The sequence below is a fragment of the Rattus norvegicus genome, chromosome 3 (genome assembly GCF_036323735.1).
Source record: "Rattus norvegicus strain BN/NHsdMcwi chromosome 3, GRCr8, whole genome shotgun sequence".
In the NCBI taxonomy this organism is placed as follows: domain Eukaryota; kingdom Metazoa; phylum Chordata; class Mammalia; order Rodentia; family Muridae; genus Rattus; species Rattus norvegicus.
The window spans coordinates 35,724,389-35,741,940 of record NC_086021.1 but is presented as its reverse complement, the minus strand read 5'-3'; the positions used below and the strand labels follow the sequence as shown (position 1 = coordinate 35,741,940).

The 17,552-nt window shown below is 50.7% G+C and overlaps 1 protein-coding gene across 4 annotated transcripts in view; it reads right to left on the bottom strand.

Moving 5' to 3' along the window:
• Window positions 1-3,617: 3,617 nt before the first annotated feature.
• Nup214 (nucleoporin 214) overlaps window positions 3,618-17,552 on the bottom strand; it is an 85,483-nt gene continuing 71,548 nt past the window's right edge. For 2 of the 4 annotated variants that reach the window (XM_039104750.2, XM_039104752.2), the window contains 6 exons: window positions 16,453-16,609; window positions 12,769-12,918; window positions 8,608-8,779; window positions 4,878-5,017; window positions 4,226-4,250; window positions 3,618-3,878 (listed from right to left, as the gene is read on the bottom strand). In XM_039104750.2, the coding sequence (XP_038960678.1) occupies window positions 3,845-3,878; window positions 4,226-4,250; window positions 4,878-5,017; window positions 8,608-8,779; window positions 12,769-12,918; window positions 16,453-16,609 (678 nt within the window). In that variant the 3' untranslated portion in view covers window positions 3,618-3,844. The remainder of the gene's footprint in view (window positions 3,879-4,225; window positions 4,251-4,877; window positions 5,018-8,607; window positions 8,780-12,768; window positions 12,919-16,452; window positions 16,610-17,552) is intronic. The other 2 variants (XM_039104751.2, NM_001168559.1) reach the window with 1 other exon arrangement.

The window sequence follows — 17,552 nt, the reverse complement described above, 5'->3', positions numbered from 1 at the left end:
ATGGACACTCACCTGGTATGTTCAGTGACTTCTTGTCATCTCAAGAGGAATTGCCCCTGCTGGGTTGCTAACCAGCCATCATCAGAGCCAAGACAAGACCTAGAACTAGGTGTAGGGTCCATCGGGACTGTCACTCATTCATTCTCTGTGCCACAGAGACTTGTCTGCATGCCTCACTAACTAGGGGCTCTGCCTCTTATGAAAGGCTGGGGCCTTCAGAGCCTCAGTATGGGGTCCTTTTGGTCCTTTGGGAATTGAAGAGCCAGTCACACTTGCAGCCCCTCTGCCTGGAAGTGGGTCTGTGTCTCCATGTGCTTATAACTTTGCAGAGCAGGGTCTCTTCAGACCAAGGGATCTCCAGTTGTGACAGGGAAAGCTCACAGGAGGTCCGTGTAACTCGTTAACTAGTTCTGTTCCGCCTTGGCATGCCATCCTGTCTGCCCCCAGCCACCAAGGCTTTCATCTGCCCTGTATTCCCTTACAGGCTCCTTTCTATACATAGAAAGCAGTTCAGCCTAAACCCTTGACCTCACATTCTCCACATTAATCCTCCATTGAGACAGCATTTGACATCTCTCATAAGGCCGTATCAGCTGTGCTCGGCCAGATAACACCCCAGCACTCACTGCTGTGCTGAGTGAGGAACAGGAGGGATGGCTGCTGGCGGCTGACCCTCCTCTACCTCCTTTTTTAGGGTGGGTTACATTGGTAGGTGACCAGGTCGAGTCAGTAGCTCAATGCATGTCCCATCAGGTCCAGGATGCTGGGCTGGGAATACATAGTGCTACTAGCTTGGTCCAGGAGACATGGTAGGGGTCACACCCCAGTCATTGGCCTCAGTTGCCTCCCAGGCCCCAGAGGGAGCTGTGCTTCATGGAGCTTGAGGAGGGAGAAAACTGGATTTTCTAAGCTGTCATGGTCTGTTTTGCTTGAGGTAAAATGAAGTTAGTGCTTCATGTGGTCAGTCACACAGTGTGGTTGAGGTCAGCGTTTGGTCTCTCTGAGGCAGACTCACATAAACCCAGCAGATCCTTCCCTATGCATGTGTCAATGGCTGAGCCTGTCCCAGTGTTTGCCGGCAGCCTCCACAGAAGTTTCTAGGCCAGGACTCCAGCACTGCAGGGAGGGTGTGGACCACACAGACCAACTCAGCACTGAGAGCCTCAGCACTCTGGCTAGAATTCATCAGCCTCTGGAGTGGAGGGTAGGATGCCGCCCAGAAGGTGACTGGGCCTGAGCAGTAAGAGGGACCTGAGAGCACTTGCACAGGGATGGAACTCAGTGGTGGTGACTGTCATTCCTGTGGACAGGACCAATGACACCGAGAATGCTCCCATAGATTCTCAGTTTAGGGGGCAAGTGTGGTGGACCTCTGTCCCTTGGTCAGCAGCACTCCTGGCCCCCCAATAAGCACACAGGGGCAGTAGGCTTGTGCTCAGAACTGTTCCAAGTTGAGGCTCTGACGGGGCAGAGTCCCTGTGGATCCTCCAGCCTGCCTTCAGCATTTGGGGCGTCAGGCCAGATGTGGTTGGCCGGCCTGACAAGCTCGTCAACGATAACCGTGGAGTCCCCATATCCTCACTCCCTTGGTCATAGTTACTGTGTTTGGTGAGTTCTTGTCATTCTAGAATTGTCAATAAGAGATGTGAGTTTAAAATTAAGCTTCCTCTGGGCACCTACTTTAAAAATATATATAATCTGACCACACAGTTGGGTGTCACCTCCCCTCACCTCTGTGGCTTGCTGAAGCCAACTGACAGCGGGGAGGTACCCCATCCTGCCTGAAGCAGCCCACTTCCGCCTGTCCTCTGTCAAGTGTAACAACTCAATGCTCCAGCAGGATCATGGCTCCCTTGGAAATTACCCCTCAACGGATTGATTTTCTCTCAGTTCACTAACTCTTTGATTTTCAATCTTAATCTTGGCACAGGATCTCAGTGTGGCTCTACACTCTACCCAGGTCCACAGGCCTCACCCACCAACTTTCCCCATCCAACCCAGGAAGCCCGGGGTGGTTCCGCACACCTTTCGTGCTTGCACGTGGGAGTCAGAAGGGTAGCTCACTGGGTTTGAAGCCCGCCAGGCTACACAGTGAGACCCTGCTGTGAAAAGAAAAAGGCTGGAGTCTCCACGGTGTAGACACCCCGCTCTGCAAAGCTATAAGCACATGGAGACACAGACCCACTTCCAGGCAGAGGGGCTGCAAGTGTGACTGGCTCTTCAATTCCCAAAGGACCAAAAGGACCCCATACTGAGACTCTGAAGGCCCCAGCCTCTCATAAGAGGCAGAGCCCCTAGTTAGTGAGGCATGCAGACAAGTCTCTGTGGCACAGAGAATGAATGAGTGACAGTCCCGATGGACCCTACACCTAATTCTAGGTCTTGTCTTGGCTCTGATGATGGCTGGTTAGCAACCCAGCAGGGGCAATTCCTCTTGAGATGACAAGAAGTCACTGAACATACCAGGTGAGTGTCCATCCCTCATGTTCATGTCCTCCTGAGTGAGGATGAAGGCTTGAACTTCCTGTCTGAGGCTAAGGCTGAGACAGAGAGGCACACTGGACCAAGCAGTGACACAGGGGACACAGGCCAGTAGGACCACAGACTCACACTGGCTGCACCATGACATTAAAGTACAAAACAGCATCTTAACAAGGTGGTGGTGGCCACGCCTTTAATCCCAGCACTCAGGATAGGGGTAGGGAGTTCTCTGAGTTCAAGGCCAGCCTGGTCTACAGAGCAAGTTCCAGAACAGCCACAGCTACACAGAGAAACCCCTTCTCTTTTTTTCTTTTTCTTTTTTCTTTTTTTTTCCCCGGAGCTGGGACCAAACCCAGGGCCTTGCGCTCGCTAGGCAAGCGCTCTACTGCTGAGCTAAATCCCCAACCCCGAGAAACCCCTTCTCAAAAACAAAATCAACCCCTGACCAACAAACCAAACCAAACCCTTTCCAGTAGGTGAAACCCCAACCACGGTTCTTCCCTCTGCCCTTGACCCAGTCCAGAGCAGTGCCCTGCTGTGAACCTGAGAGGTGACAGATGGGTCTCTGCAGAGGCTTTGGTAGCCCACGGCTCCACAGCCCATGGAGCAGAGCATGCCAGGCCCTCAAAGATAATGCACCCAGAGAAAGAAGTAAGTCGCTAAAATGGACTCGCACACTGTCCAAGCCTGCAGTAACCCGCTGGTGATGTCCTCACGAGCCATGGGTTCCAAACAGTGAACGCTGTGGTGTTTGCAGGTCTCTGCAAATGCTGGGTATGGAGATGGTCAGCAGATGGCCTCTCCACTCACAAGAGCCTGGCAGCAAACACAGCAAGCAGAGCAGAGACAGGGCAGCCGATGACAGGCGGCTCAGTGGCTGCCTCTCTGGTCTGTTGGCCATACCTGTGAAGGAAGGCACACTTCCCAAGTGCACTGAGGCCCTCACAGCAGCCTGCCATAGAAGCAAAAGAACATGGGGCAGAGACATTAAGGTGGGGTCTCTGAAAGGTGTCTGCCACATGCCTCTTTCCCATGGAGAGAGCTCTACTCAGAATGCCACTGGGCAGAGGCCCCTGGCTTGGCTTCCCCAAGCCATAGGAACTTCTCTGGCTGTGACCTGAATAAACCCACAGATGTTCTGTGCAGAACCAGCCCAAACACTTTAATAGCAGAGGAAAACTTGATGCAAAATCTGAAGGTGGGGAAGAGGCAGTCAAGCACTGCTGAGCTTTGGTCTCCAATGCTTCTTCCTGGCGGAGCATCTTCATGAGAGTTCTTCTGAGAGTCTGTTCCTGTGGGCGCCTGGAGAGTGGAGGGCTGCCTACAGGAGCTCACAGCAGCCTCAGGGAAGGCTGACGTCGGCTCAGCTTCTCCAGCCACCGAAGCCCTGGACAGACCTGCAGGAAGTGCAGGGGAGACCGTGAGCCCCTGCTCTAGCTGCACTTGCTCTTGCTGAAGCGCAGAGAGGATCAACACTGGAGCCTTCAGGCAGCGGCAGCTGAGACACTCCCACAGACATGAGGAAGTGTCTCCAGAACCCTGCCTGGAAGGCCATCGTTTTTTACACAGTCTCCCGCTGGCCCGCAGCCCCAAACCCAACGCCTGCTGCTCAACATGGTTCTTCAGCACAGCTCTGAAAGCGGAAATAGCAGATCACCCAAGCCCAGCAAGAACAAGGCTTCCCACGCCCCAGGCCTTCTGACTGAGTCAGGTGAGGGCAGACTACACGCAGACAACTACTTACGAGTTAGATGATCCGAAGGTGAATGCTGAAAAACAGAAGGGAGGATGTCAAAGACAAGGGCCTGTCAGCTGGGCAACCTCTGTCCTGCTTGGTTCCTGAGAACCCTTCCCAGCCCTGCTGCTGTGAGGAGACGGAGGCACAGTCAGCTCATCCTCCCGAGCCACTGGGTCTACCGGGAGAAGTGTCACCTCACTGTTTTAGGTCCCTCGGCTGCAGGGAAGGGTCTGTGCACTGCTGCCGTGCACCATTTTATGGGAAAGCACAACTGTGTTTCCTTTTATTGGTATCAGTCTGATTCCTTTGCAGACCAGAGAAGCACACGCTAGGTCTGCCTCAGACGCCACATGGAGTTCTGAGCCTCTGCAGCCAGTTCTTTATTTGTTAAACAAAGTCACGACTTTGCTGAGGTCCAGTGTGCCCCCCTTCAGTCTGTGAGGACCACACAGAACTTGTATTTGCTCTCTGAAGATGCAGAGCACTGTACCAAGATAAGGCACGGGAGGGGCCTACACCGTCTAGACAACAACAATTGCCAGTTGTTGCCAGTCTACTTAGAGGATGTCATATTGTCTTGTTACTTCAGCTTTTAAGACCCTCGGCTGAGTGGCCAGAACACTGTTCCTTTGGGGGAGGGAAGAACATAGCTGTTTACCTCCTGTGCCTGATCCAAACCCAGAGAATCCACTGCTCGGGGTCCCGAAGCCAGAGGTCTGCTGGGACAAGGATCCGAAAGTGGGTGCGTTCTGACTGGCGAGGGTACCGAAGGATGCAGTGTTGCTGCTACTCCCGAACCTGGGTACAGCAAGAAAGGGACAGGTTAGTGTGGCTTCCAGCCCAGAGTAAGCCTTTACCTTGGCTCTGGGAAGGAAGACATCAGAAATGTAGTGTGAGGGCTGGAGAGATGGCTTGGTGGTTAAGAGTACCGACTGCTCCTTCAGAGGTCCTGAGTTCAATTCCCAGCAACCACATGGTGGCTCACAACCATCTGTAATGGGATTCGATGCCCTCTTCTGGTATGTCTGTCTGAAGACAGCTACAGTGTACTCATATACATAAAATAAATCTTTAAAAAAAAAAAAAGAAAAAGAAAAAAGAAATATAATGTGAGACCCATCCCAGCAGGGACAGGAGCTCTTAGCATTGCCAGTAACTCCAGGTCACTGAGAAGCAAACACAGTGCTTCCTGCTCCTACCCCCCAGACACCCTCACTCTCAGGCCATTGAGTTACATTTCTCAACTCTTCACCACCTGTGCGGCCTCATTTGCCTCCCCAGTCCCCCCTCAGCCTTGGCTCTGTGGCTGCTGATGCTTCAGGGACTCTATATTGCTTAGGTTGGCCTCAAATAATACTCCTGCTTCAGCCTCCTGAGGGCTGGTTTCACAAGCTCGTACCACGCAGTCTGGTGACTACTCATTTTGTATTTGCTGGGCTGCGAGTCAATACACCTGGTTATCCAGCGCAGGAACATGAACCAAGGCTTCCCGAGTGCTCGGCCAGGGTCTCTCACTGAGCTACAGGCCCAGCGCTCTACTCACCTTTTAAGACTGTACAAGTGTGTGTGATGTGTTGTGTGTGGATGCTGGCATGTGAGTGATACAGCGTGTAGTGGAGGTCAGAGGACAACTTTAGAGAAGAGCCTTTTCTTTTATCATGGATTTGAGGATCAGCATTCATGGTGAGTGCTTTAACTTACGAAGCCTATTGCTGGCCTGTCTGCTTTTTTGTTTGTTTTGTTTTTTTTTTCTTTTTTTTTCGGAGCTGGGGACTGAACCCAGGGCCTTGAGCTTGCTAGGCAAGCGCTCTACCACTGAGCTAAATCCCCAGCTCCGGCCTGTCTGCTTTTAATTACTTGGTAGAGGGACTCTGTACATGGAGGCAGTCATCATGCTTCCATTTTGTGTGTGTGTGTGTGTGTGTGTGTGTGTGAGAGAGAGAGAGACTTTCCATGTTATTTCACTTAGACGTGTGTTTTATAACAATCAATAAACATAGAAAACAATGTAGAAATGATGCCATCTTCTTCCTCCTGCTACCTCAGCTAGAACCATCCTCATTCAAGGGTTTTCCCTCCAGATTTGGTTGACCAGTGGGGTTGAAGATATAACCAAAAACATCTTGAGGGGTTCAGGGGGGGCCTCCTAGAGGTCAGGGAGAGAGCAGTTGGTGTTTCTTGGGAAAAGAGACAGGACCTACTCCTAAGTTACAAGGAGAACCCAGTGCCCGCCCTTCACACACCAGGTCCTCTCCTGCACTATTCCCTGGTGGTCCTGCTATCCCTGTGCTCCTCCTTCAGGGGTGACATGAGATCTCTGTCAGGATCAGAGTTAGGATGGCACAGAACTGTCTTTCCAGAGATTTAATGTCTGTGTCGGTACGTTTCCCAGCCCTAGACAATGTGCCAGCCAGTCACGGTTACTAAGACACTCCTGTGAGTGTGGACCAGCCTCAAGCGTCCTGCGTCGGGGAGCCAGCCACCTTATTTTTAGAGGCAGGGTTTCACTGAGACCTGGGGCTGAGTTTCAGTGTGCTGGCAAGCCCCAGAGACGTCTCCTCAGTCTGAGAACCCCAACCACGTGCTGTCCCTACTTGGTTTCTTATGTGGGTGCTGGGGAGTAGACGCAGGTCTTCACGCTTTGTGGTTTTACTGAATTCTTTACTGTTTTGGCACAGGTCTTCCTATGTAGCCTATGCTGGCTTCACATCCCACAGCCTCTTCCTTCAGCACCCTGAATAGGTGCGCGTTACCCACAGGGAAATGCTAGCATTTTGAAGGTTGTATTGGGACTCACTTAGGATTGTGAGGGTGCCCAGTAAGTCTCTACAACTGAGCTACGCTCACAATCCCGAGGAAACTTCTCTACCAGTGAAGCAAACAGCTGCTTTCAAGTGACTTAGCAAACTCTCAACACCCCCAGTGTACACAGGTGGAGTCCATCCAGAACTGTACGAAACACTGGCTTACAGTGGTTCTCAACTCTCTCTTCTGAAAGTTCTCTAACTATTGTTCTTTGGGGACTGGAGAGATGGCTCAGTGGTTAAGAACACTGACTGCTCTTCCAGAGGTCCTGAGTTCAATTCCCAGCAACCACATGGTGGCTCACAACCATCTGTAATGGGATCTGATGCCCTCTTCTGCTGTGTCTGAAGACAGCATCAGTGTACTTATAATAAATAAATCAATCTTTAAAACAAACAAACAAACAAACAAACAAACAACCCAAAAACTGTTGTTCTTGGAGTTTCTCAAGGCAAATTGACCAGGATTCCTTAGCCTCCACAAGAACTAAGGAGTGCCTGTCATCCTGCATGATCTCCCTGAGCGCTCTAGCGCCCCTCTGTGGAGCCAAGATTGATAAGACCACACTCTCCTTTCAGGATAAAGCGCTGCTGTTTCAAGTTCGACACCCATGTTACTCTTAACCCTCAGATCTCTGTTCTGAGCTGAGCACCGAGGGCGAGAGCCTGTCTGGGCCTGCTTTAGGCATCAGCATCTTCTTCAAATGAGGGACTCTGCTGACATACTTAGTTGAGAAGATACAGTGTAGCAAAGGCTATTTCTTGGTGTTCTGGCAACCAGACTAAAGTTCTAGGGCTATTAGAAGCAACTCCCCCCCCCCTTTTCAAGTTAATTTTTCTTTTTGTACACTGTTGTCTTGACTGCATGTACATCTATAGGAAGGTATCAGATCTTGGAGTTTCAGACAATTGTGAGCTGGGATTTGAACCCGGGTCCTCTGGAAGATTGGTTAGTGCTCTTAACTGCTGAGCCATCCCCGCCATGGGATTTTCCTAATGCGGATGTGTGCAGGATACGGAACAGCTGTTGACAACAAGGGAACAGCAGTCTTGAGTGAGGGTTATCCAGTTGGTGTCCTAGAACAGGACACACAGGAGTTGTTTGCTAGAGGCTAACAGACATCTCAAGAGAACAATCCTAACTCTTCCTTCAGGACTTTCTTTTTTTTTTTTTTTTTTTGGTTCTTTTTTTCGGAGCTGGGGACCGAACCCAGGGCCTTGCGCTTCCTAGGTAAGCGCTCTACCACTGAGCTAAATCCCCAGCCCCAGGACTTTCTAATACAAGGACCACCTGAGACACAGGCCCAGCTGCAGCAAACCTGGTCCAGGGAACTGGGTATGGATGTCCTGCATGCTGCACACTGACAGCCAGCAATGTTGTGGCTGACATCTACCTACGATGTTAAGAACCTGCTTACAATGTGCCTCGTCCTAGAGAAAAAGGAATCTTCCAGCAACTTTTTTGTCTACTTAAAGGCAAGGCCTCTGGGTCACTGCCTGGTTTAGAGCATATAGGAACGTCAGGCCCTGCTGCTCTGGGCTGGCACAGGTTTGTGGTTTCCCCAGGTCCCACCTGCAGCTTACCCGAATCCTCCTGCGCTGGCGGCCGCAGTACCCTCTCCGAACACTTTGCCTCCCGTCGAGCCCAGAGGGCTTGTAAAGGCTGGGGCTGAACCGAATGCTGGCACCCCTCCAAACCCAGGGGATCCCCCAAAAGTAGGAGGGCTGCCAAACACTGGAGCAGCACCGAAGCCACCTGAGCAAAACAGAGGCAAACAGAACAGGGGGAAAGGAAAGGAGACAGGAGAGAAGGCATCGAGCAGCCAGAAACCAAACCAAAAGAGGAGAGAGGGAGATAGGACGTCAGTAACTCCAACACAAGGACCCAAAAAGCACAAAACCCCAACCTCAATCCCTCAGCCAAACTGCTTCCCCCAGTAGGAGCAGAGGGGCTGTGGCAACAAGAGATCTGAGGACATCGGTGCCTTACTGAAGCAGGTGGAACTTGTCTCAAGTCCTGCTGAGAACAAACCACCCCAACTCTGCAGGCCCATCCCAGGGTTAGTGCCTCCTGGTGTCTCAACACAGCGGTGGCAGGGTGGCAGGGTGGCAGGGTGGCAGGTTTTACTGTATACTGCCACACACACCAGGCTCCTAGTTCTGGGGAAACCCAGCTAATGAAAGTTGGAGATTCAAAGCCCCTTCCCTGGCAGAACCCATGAACTGGGTCACGACAGAAGCAGGGTGATGCATTCTGGCCGCTAGCCACATACCTTTACTTAGTTACAGGCAGGTGGCTGTGGGCCTATCACCAATGCCCTGACCTGCGGCTTAGAGGGAGTCTTCCTGTGCTTTTCTGCAGCATCACAAAGCACACTGCCCTCCTTTTGGATGAAGGCCACAGTGTAAATTAACCAGGTGTTAAGACAGCTGTGAGCATGGCCTAGGTGCCCAGATCAGGACTCTGGGCCACTACAGCAAGACGGAGACAAAAGATCAGGGTCAAGTCAAGCACGGGGCAGCCTCCTCTGACTTGTGGGGAGACCGCCTGTGAGCCAATCCCCTGAGCCTCTAAGATGCTGCTCTAGTTCTGAGGTTCGGAAGAGAAAGGTACTGAGGGTGCGCTGAGCTGGATGGAGGACATGTGCAGACAAGGAGGCGGGTTGTCTCTGCTGACAGCAAGTCTCCTGCTCCAGAGGCAGACGGGCTTTACTGTCCTCACGCCCCTGCCTCTGCCCCCACAATCAGGAAGATCAAATGTAGCCAGGCAAGCATGGTCAGGCCAGCCCGAGGCTGTTGCTTGCGACTGAACTGTGTGTCTGTCTTTCACAGGCTGCACAGCTAAGGAGGTACTTTTGCCATGGCTCGTGTTTGGGTTACCATTCTGTATTTTAAAACCTTGAGTGAAATTCCAGGCTGTGCTACAGAGACTGGTGGCTTACAAACATAAACAGAATGGAAAAAAAAAGTGCTAAGAAACCACTGTCCTTTAATTATTTAAGCTGACCACAGATCTAGTTGCACTCTCTTCCTAGACAGACAAGGTTTCACCGCGCACCTTGTATTCAATATTGTTTAGACTTCTTGCTGGAATGTGAGCGAAAAATGAGAGGTTTTAATGACCCAGAAATTAACTTGGAGAGGAGCCAGCAGACAGATAGAGACAGACAGGCAGGCAGGCAGGCAGGCACACACACACAAAAGCAAAACAAACTTGGCCCATTGCTAAATGAAATAGAATGGTTGCTTTGGTCTTAGGTCTGGGGTCAGGCAACTTCCTCCAAATGAGAGCAGGAGTTCAGCTGCAGGCCGCTGTCTGTACTAGCAACCAGGAAGCAGGTCTGCAGGCCACACACACATGCTAAGTTCTCTGAGCCTCCAGCTGTGGTGGTAGCTCCCATCCCCCCTAGCCTGGGCCCCTTCCTCCAGTGGTCACAGAACTCTCAAAATATCTTCTCATCTAACTTCAGCATGGCTAAGTGGCAGAGGTGGGATTGGAACCTCTCAAGGCCCTGTCAGGTGTCCTGCTCTCCTCTCTGTCACATGGCTTAATGACGATGCCTGTAGACCCTGGGCTAGCTGGCAGTGAGGCCATGGTCAGGTTCGTCTCCTGTCCTTTTCTTGGTGGCCTCCAACAGTATTAGTTCTGATGGTGCTCACAAAATAGAAAAACCAGAATTAGAAAAAAAATGTCTAGGTGGGGGGTATATTTTCTCTAAGACAGAAAACACAGTCACCAGCTTCTCAATTCAAATCCACTGGGACAATCTGGAACACAGAGCCACACCCCAGAACAACAGAAGAAGTAAAGGAAACATCAGGTACCTAAAAAGATAGAAAAGGCTCAATGGTTAACGACGTATTTGATTTTGGTGTAAATGACAGCTGTAAATGATCATGCGGGAAGCCACGATCAGGTTTTTGAGAAAGGCTGCCAAGTGGCCATGCTGACACCAGTACCACCAGCTCCAAGCTTGTCCTCGTCATTAGAGCTTTGTGGCCTTTTCATTTTTAAGTTATTCTGCATTTGTCCCCAAATGAAGCTGCAATGCCTTTTTCTAGTTCCTCTCATCAGGTTCTAGGGAAAAGATGCTAAGAACCAGTAGCCTAGCATTAAGCTGCCAAGCCAGTCTTAGAACGGACACCGCACTTTATCTAGAAGCCATTGCACCTCAGGGTCACCTTCAAATCTGGGTCAGCCACTCCAAGATCAGCGCCACCTCCTCAGGCAGGGAACACTGAAAGCAGGCCACCTATCCAAGGGCAAACAACCCTGCCCCCTCCCCAGGGAGACGGAGTGCTCAAGGCGCCTCTCCGAAGCACCCTCCTGCCCCTCCCTCTCTGCAGCACTGTCTCTGCCCCCGCCCAAGACCCGTACTCCAGTCGTCCACCAACAGGACCAGCACTGCAGGCAGACAGACCTCAGACAGGCAGGTGACAGAAATTAACAATGGGTTTCATGGGCAGGAGAGATGGCTTGGTAGTTAAGAACAATGGCTGCTCTTAAGGGACCTAGATTTGCTTCCCACACCCATGTGGCAGCTCACAGCCATCTGTAACTCTTCCTCACCATGTTCTGACCTCCATGAACACCAGGCATCTACACAGTACACAGACACACACGAAGGCAAACATCCACAAAATAAACAGACATTAAACAACACACTTCATATTAATGCATACTGTTCTTTTTTTTTTTTTTTTTGGTTCTTTTTTTCGGAGCTGGGGACCGAACCCAGGGCCTTGCGCTTCCTAGGTAAGCGCTCTACCACTGAGCTAAATCCCCAGCCATCATACTGTTCTTTTAAGACCTTTAGTGAAAAGTACATAAAATTATTTAAAAGGTTTTTTTTTCCTTTTTTTTGGAGCTGGGGACCGAACCCAGGGCCTTAGCGCTCTACCACTGAGCTAAATCCCCAACCCTATCTAAAAGTTTATAGATGTGTATTTCTAGTAAAAGATTAAAAAGGGTGGCCCAGACCCATGATCCCAGTGTCTAGCAGGTTGAGGCTGGAGGATCATGAATTGCATGAGGTGCAGCTTTTGTTTGTACAGGGAAATAGAAAACCACACTCAAACAGAGCCTAAAACAGTGACTCGGGAAGGGAAACATGACCTAGGGGTGAGCGTCTGATCCTGAGTGCTGTGGGACTCTGAGAGTCCTGTGCTGCAAGAGGCCCTCAAGAGCAAGCCTGAGTAATGTCCTGCCAGGTCCCTTTACTTCCCCTCTTCTTGAGTCAGGGTCTCACACTGTAGACCAAGCTGACCTCAAACTCAGAGATCCAGCTTCCTCTGTCCTCCAACTATAGGGTTACAAGCATGCACTGCCATGTTGGATTGATTTTCTTATAATTGTTAAATACTTGGATAGCCTTTCTTGAGAATATTCAATTCTTTGAAGTACTACTTTACACATCTCCGTTTTTTGTTTCGTTTTGTTTTACAGACGGCCTTCTTATGTAGACCTTGGACTTGGGTATCTGCCTCTGCCTCTGCGTCTGGAGAGCTGGGACTGAAGGAGTGTGCCACCACATCCAGATTCTCTCTCTTTTTTAGAAGCATGACTTATGTATTAGAAATGCAGTAGATTTTCAATAAATACAAAAACACATTGGAGAACAAAGTCACTAACTTCTTACTGTAACCCCAGCCCTTTGAGACAAGCACCCAAGGCTGTGGCCTCCAAGGGGCAGTTCACACAAGCTCACTGCACGCACAGGTAAGCATGGTCATCTTGAGAGTTACCTGTTTTATTTGGAGTGGAAAATCCAAAACCTTGGGATGCCACGCTCCCACCACCAGAGCTGAATGTGCCAGCAGGCTTCTGCTCCCCGAAGGAGGAGCCGAACCCTCCGAAGGTCTTAGCTCCGCTGTTCCCGAACAGGTTAGAGGTATCTGAAGGGGCAAGAACAGCGGTGAGGGCGTGAACCGGAGGGACGAGCCTCTGGACAGCCCAGCATCTAGGCGAGCTCCAGGTGCTCTACAGGAGAAAACACAGCAGGGCTCCCGGACGTCTTGGTCCACCCACCAAGGGCGACCAGTTGCTTGTGTCCTGTGCTTAAACTCCTATACAAGGCCAGACGGCATCTCTCTCATGTCAAACTCGAAGACTCAGGGTCAGAGCAGAGTCCAGCCAACCCCAGGGCTGCCAGCCTCCGCTCTGACCTGTGGGGGACCCCTGCATCCTTACTGTGTTTGGATGACTATACGTTGTTGAAATTTGTTTACACCGATGACCAGGCAGGGAGAGCTGCTATGGGTAATGGTGTGCACAGTTTATAGATCTTAAAGCTAGAAGTATTTTTTAAATGTTTTCATTAGAACAAATGGTCAGTGTCTCAAAAACATTTCTCCTTGGATGTGACACATTTGCAGACATACGTGTGATCTACAGACATCACGAGCTACCCCATCAGTATGCACATTTTCATGCTATCAGCTAAAACCAAAGATCCCTCTGTCCCACACTGCAGTGGAGCAGACTGAGGTTTGTACCAGGCCCAGGATAATTACTGGACAGTTTTGTGACCTCAAGTAAGGACTCAGCTACCTTAGGTGGCAGTTCCCTGACATCACCCAGGTGCCTTCAGCTCCTGCTGCTCTCACAGTGGGCAACACACAGCAGGTGCTCAGGGGAGGAGGGACAGCAGCAGGCAGCTCCAGCATTCAACCCACTGCTCTGGAATGTGGCAGAGGGTCATCTGAGGCTCCCCCATTTCCATGTCCAACAATCTTTCTTGGGTCTCTCCTAATGGCTCTATGCTAGTAGCCTGTAGCTTAAAAATGGTCACATTGATTAACTGACTTTCCGTGTAGGCATTCACGTGCTACAGCATACACCTTGTGGTCAGTTTATTCTTCCCACCGTGTGGGTTCTGGGTATCAAACCGAGGATGCTGGCTTTGGTGCCATGAGCCTTTACCCCAGAGCCCTCCCCCGGCCTAGACTTACTTTGTGCTATTTTACTTTTAAGATAAGAGTCTCATTGTGTGGTCCTGATTGTCCTAGAACTTGCTTTTAGAGCTAGGCTAACCTTGAACTCAGATCCACTTGTCTTGGGGATTAAAGGCAACTGGCTGCTGGCCCAGCTTTTACAAACACGCTAGGTAAATATCTTGGATGGAGTGAATCCTTTGGGATAAGAGAGACATGTAAAGCTGGCACCTGCTCTGGACTTCCATCCTATGGGCCCCAACAGTCTCCGCCTTAAGGTCCGACTCCCTCCCAATTAAATCTCACATAGAGAGTGGTAGAGAGCTCGGGATCTGGCTTTCTGCAGTCTCAAGTCACAAGCACACAAGTCTGATGCACTTGGAGGGGTTCCCCAGAGCCTCGCCTCACCCAGGCTCCTCTCCAGGGGAGCTTCCTCAGGAGCAGCCATGGAGGGAGCCTTCTGTGGGCTCCAGGCTTGGAACAAATGACCTCTCCATCTCAATACATCCTTCGGGTCCTTGAAGAGAAACAGCATGCACAGGACAATGCTAACTCTGTCAGGATGACACTGGACAACAGGTCCTTATGGGTGACAATGCACACACAGTGCTGAGTCTTCAGTGATCTCAGAGTCTAACAGCCTGACTTTGGCTGGGAGATGACAAGACTGCTCAAAAGGAAAGCCATCGGTTTCCTGCCAGTCTTCTCAGATTGCCTGTCCTGGTCCTGGGCAGTTTTCTGGCAGCCTGGCTTCTATCCTGTTGTTGGTAGGAAGCTGCCAAAGAGTTCTGCATCAGAATTGTGGCAGAACAAGAGCAGCTTAAGAATACTTGATTTGAGATGACTCTCGACCATGGCCAAGATGGCTGGGGTGGGCCTAGGAGAGAGGTGGGGAGGAAGCAGGAGGAATTCAGCCAAGACAGCAGTGCTCATGAGCATGGGGACGCCAGGGTCAACAAGGAGCAAGGCAGTGACTGGAGACTGCAGAGGGATGCAGCTCAGCTCTTCCCGCTCTGCCCTTCACTTAGCCCGCACTTACTGGGTCATAGGTCTAACAGGATCCTGACCCCTTCACTATGAAATCATAAAAACACTGAGACCACCAGGTGTCAGGTATTGAGGCTGTTTAACAATCACGCACAGAGAGGCACATCCTGGGGCGTGGTGTGCTCACTCCCACTGGGTCAACACTCTTTACAGCTGACTTCAGGCACTGAATGTGGCACAGGGAGGATGTGCGAGGCTGACTCCCATGATCTAGTGCACACCAGCTTAGACTGACCTCTGGGAGAAGGCCAGCTGACAAGCAAAAGCCATGGTGTCAGAGATGAATTGGTGCAGAGGGATGCTTACAGGGATAGGACACATCTAAGCCATTAGCAAACTGGCTGGTAAATCACACAGCCTCACACATGATGACCTACATCTGGGATCCACCCCAATTTCCAACCAGCATGACAAGTACGATGCCAAGTGCTATGTTTAGCGTGTTACATGCATGTGAGCTGAGTGCCACATCTGTGTTGTCTCACTTTTGTCTGAGAGGACTGTGCTTTTACAGCATTTGCTACATAGAGCCTTTCAGTCCTGAGGGTCAAACATCTCCACTACATCAGGACTCTCAGCCCCTGCCTTGACATGAACCTATTTTTGTTTTGCTTATCAGGATTCTGTTGTCCACCTGCAGAACAGTTTTGCAAATACGATTTCTGAGATCCCTTCACTGTAGGTTCTCAATCCCTCCTGGCAGAGCCTGGTGACAGAGGAGGGAAATGCCCGGATAAGCGATCCTGCTACATGTTATCAGAACAGAGACATCAGGACAACCAGCCCTTGGCCTGTGCAGCCAGAAGAGCAAAGCTGGGCAGAAAACATTGCTCTTCATGCTACAGGCCTCAATACGGTGAAGACAGCCAAGAGACAAGCTCTATAGTCATTAATATCATGGACAGTCCAATAGAGCACGGAAGTGGAGGCAGGCAAGGCAAAGGTGGTAAGAATACAGCATGCAATCCCACCCACAGCAGCAGTGTTCAGCAGCTTCCACTTACACCTTTGGCATACAGATGGACACAGAACATGAGAGATTCAGCCTCAGGGGAAAGGGCAGCAGGGAAAAGGGATGAGAACCATGCAGGACAGACCTGAGCCCACTCCAGTGCACTTCAGCATCAGAGGAGCCAGAGTGAGGTGAGTGGAAGCCCTGTGCCTGCGTCGGGGCTCATGGCTGCTGTCTGCCACACTGTCTTTAGGCAACCTCAGGCTAGGAAACAAAGTGAGCTTGGCCTTGGGGGTCATACTCATCTGTCCCCAAAGCTGTAATGTGCTTTCCTGGTTAAAGAGGATACCTTACTAAAGCAAAACTAAACACCAAAGCAGAGCAGTGTGGGCAGACCTCTCTAGCTTCACGCCTATGGTATCTTTTTCTGAAGCTTTGACAGTACCATGAATGACAGTGACATCAGAGGATCGAGGACTGGGAAACTCTCAACTTACTGGGTGTAGGCGTAGACCCAAAGCCCCCACTGGCCGAGCTGAATGGGTTTTTGTTGGCAGCATCCTGGCTGGGTTTTCCTCCAAGGCCACTGAAGAAACCGCCCCCTCTTGTAGCATTTCCAGACCCAAACACGCTGCCACTGGAAGTGGATGACTGCTAAAAAAACAAATGGGGTGGGCAGGGGAATAGGGTGAGAGATCATTGTAAAACTGCAGTCATATCCTGGCCGAAGAGGCCCACAGCCAGGGCAGATAGCAAGAGCAAGAGGACTCTTCTCAGCCTCTTATCAGTTCTGGAAGAGACACCCCAGGAGAGGCTGATTCTGAAAGACTTCCTACAAACCCGAGGTGCTTTGGTTACTGCATTTAGAGTAGGTGGGTACCCAACGCTTATCTGCCATGTTGCCTGCACTGTCTGACTCAACACCAGGAGCAGGGGCAAGCATTACAGATCCACCAAATCCAAGTTCGAAAACAGAGAAGCTCTGGTGTCTTTACTAGTGTTAGGTGAAGTCATCAGTAACGATTAGTGATTTATAGGCATTTCTCTCCACGTGTGCACTTATAATTCACAACGACTTGCTCCGTGCTGCAGAGAGCAGACTAAATTAGCCCTGTTGCTGAAATGATGACCACTGTTGAACTCCATCCAAGCACCCAGAGGATGCTGCTAACTCGGGGCACATGCTGACTCAGAGCTGACTACCACCAGGCACTCACTCACTTGCTTTCTGTTTAGGAACCAGCCCTTTCAGAGACCAGTTTGTGGTTTAGGGGCTGCTCACATTAGTTACGCTGACATTGTCTGATGATTCCCAGTGAGACAGGCTTTAGGAGAGGGCAGCAGTGCAGAGGAACAATGGGGCTGCCAGCTGAGGGGCACAGTGGTGCTGTCCGTCCTTCCTGTGCAATAGAAACCTGCCCACTTCAAAATGGTGGGAAATGAACTGAGCTTCAGAACGGCATCTGAGTGTTTGCTTAGGCATCATGTACTGAATTAGAATACAGAGAAGTTTAGCATGGCCTATGCAAGGACTACACACACATTTGTGAAGTATTCCCTACTTAAAGATAGACAGAGAGGAAGAACTGCACCGGAA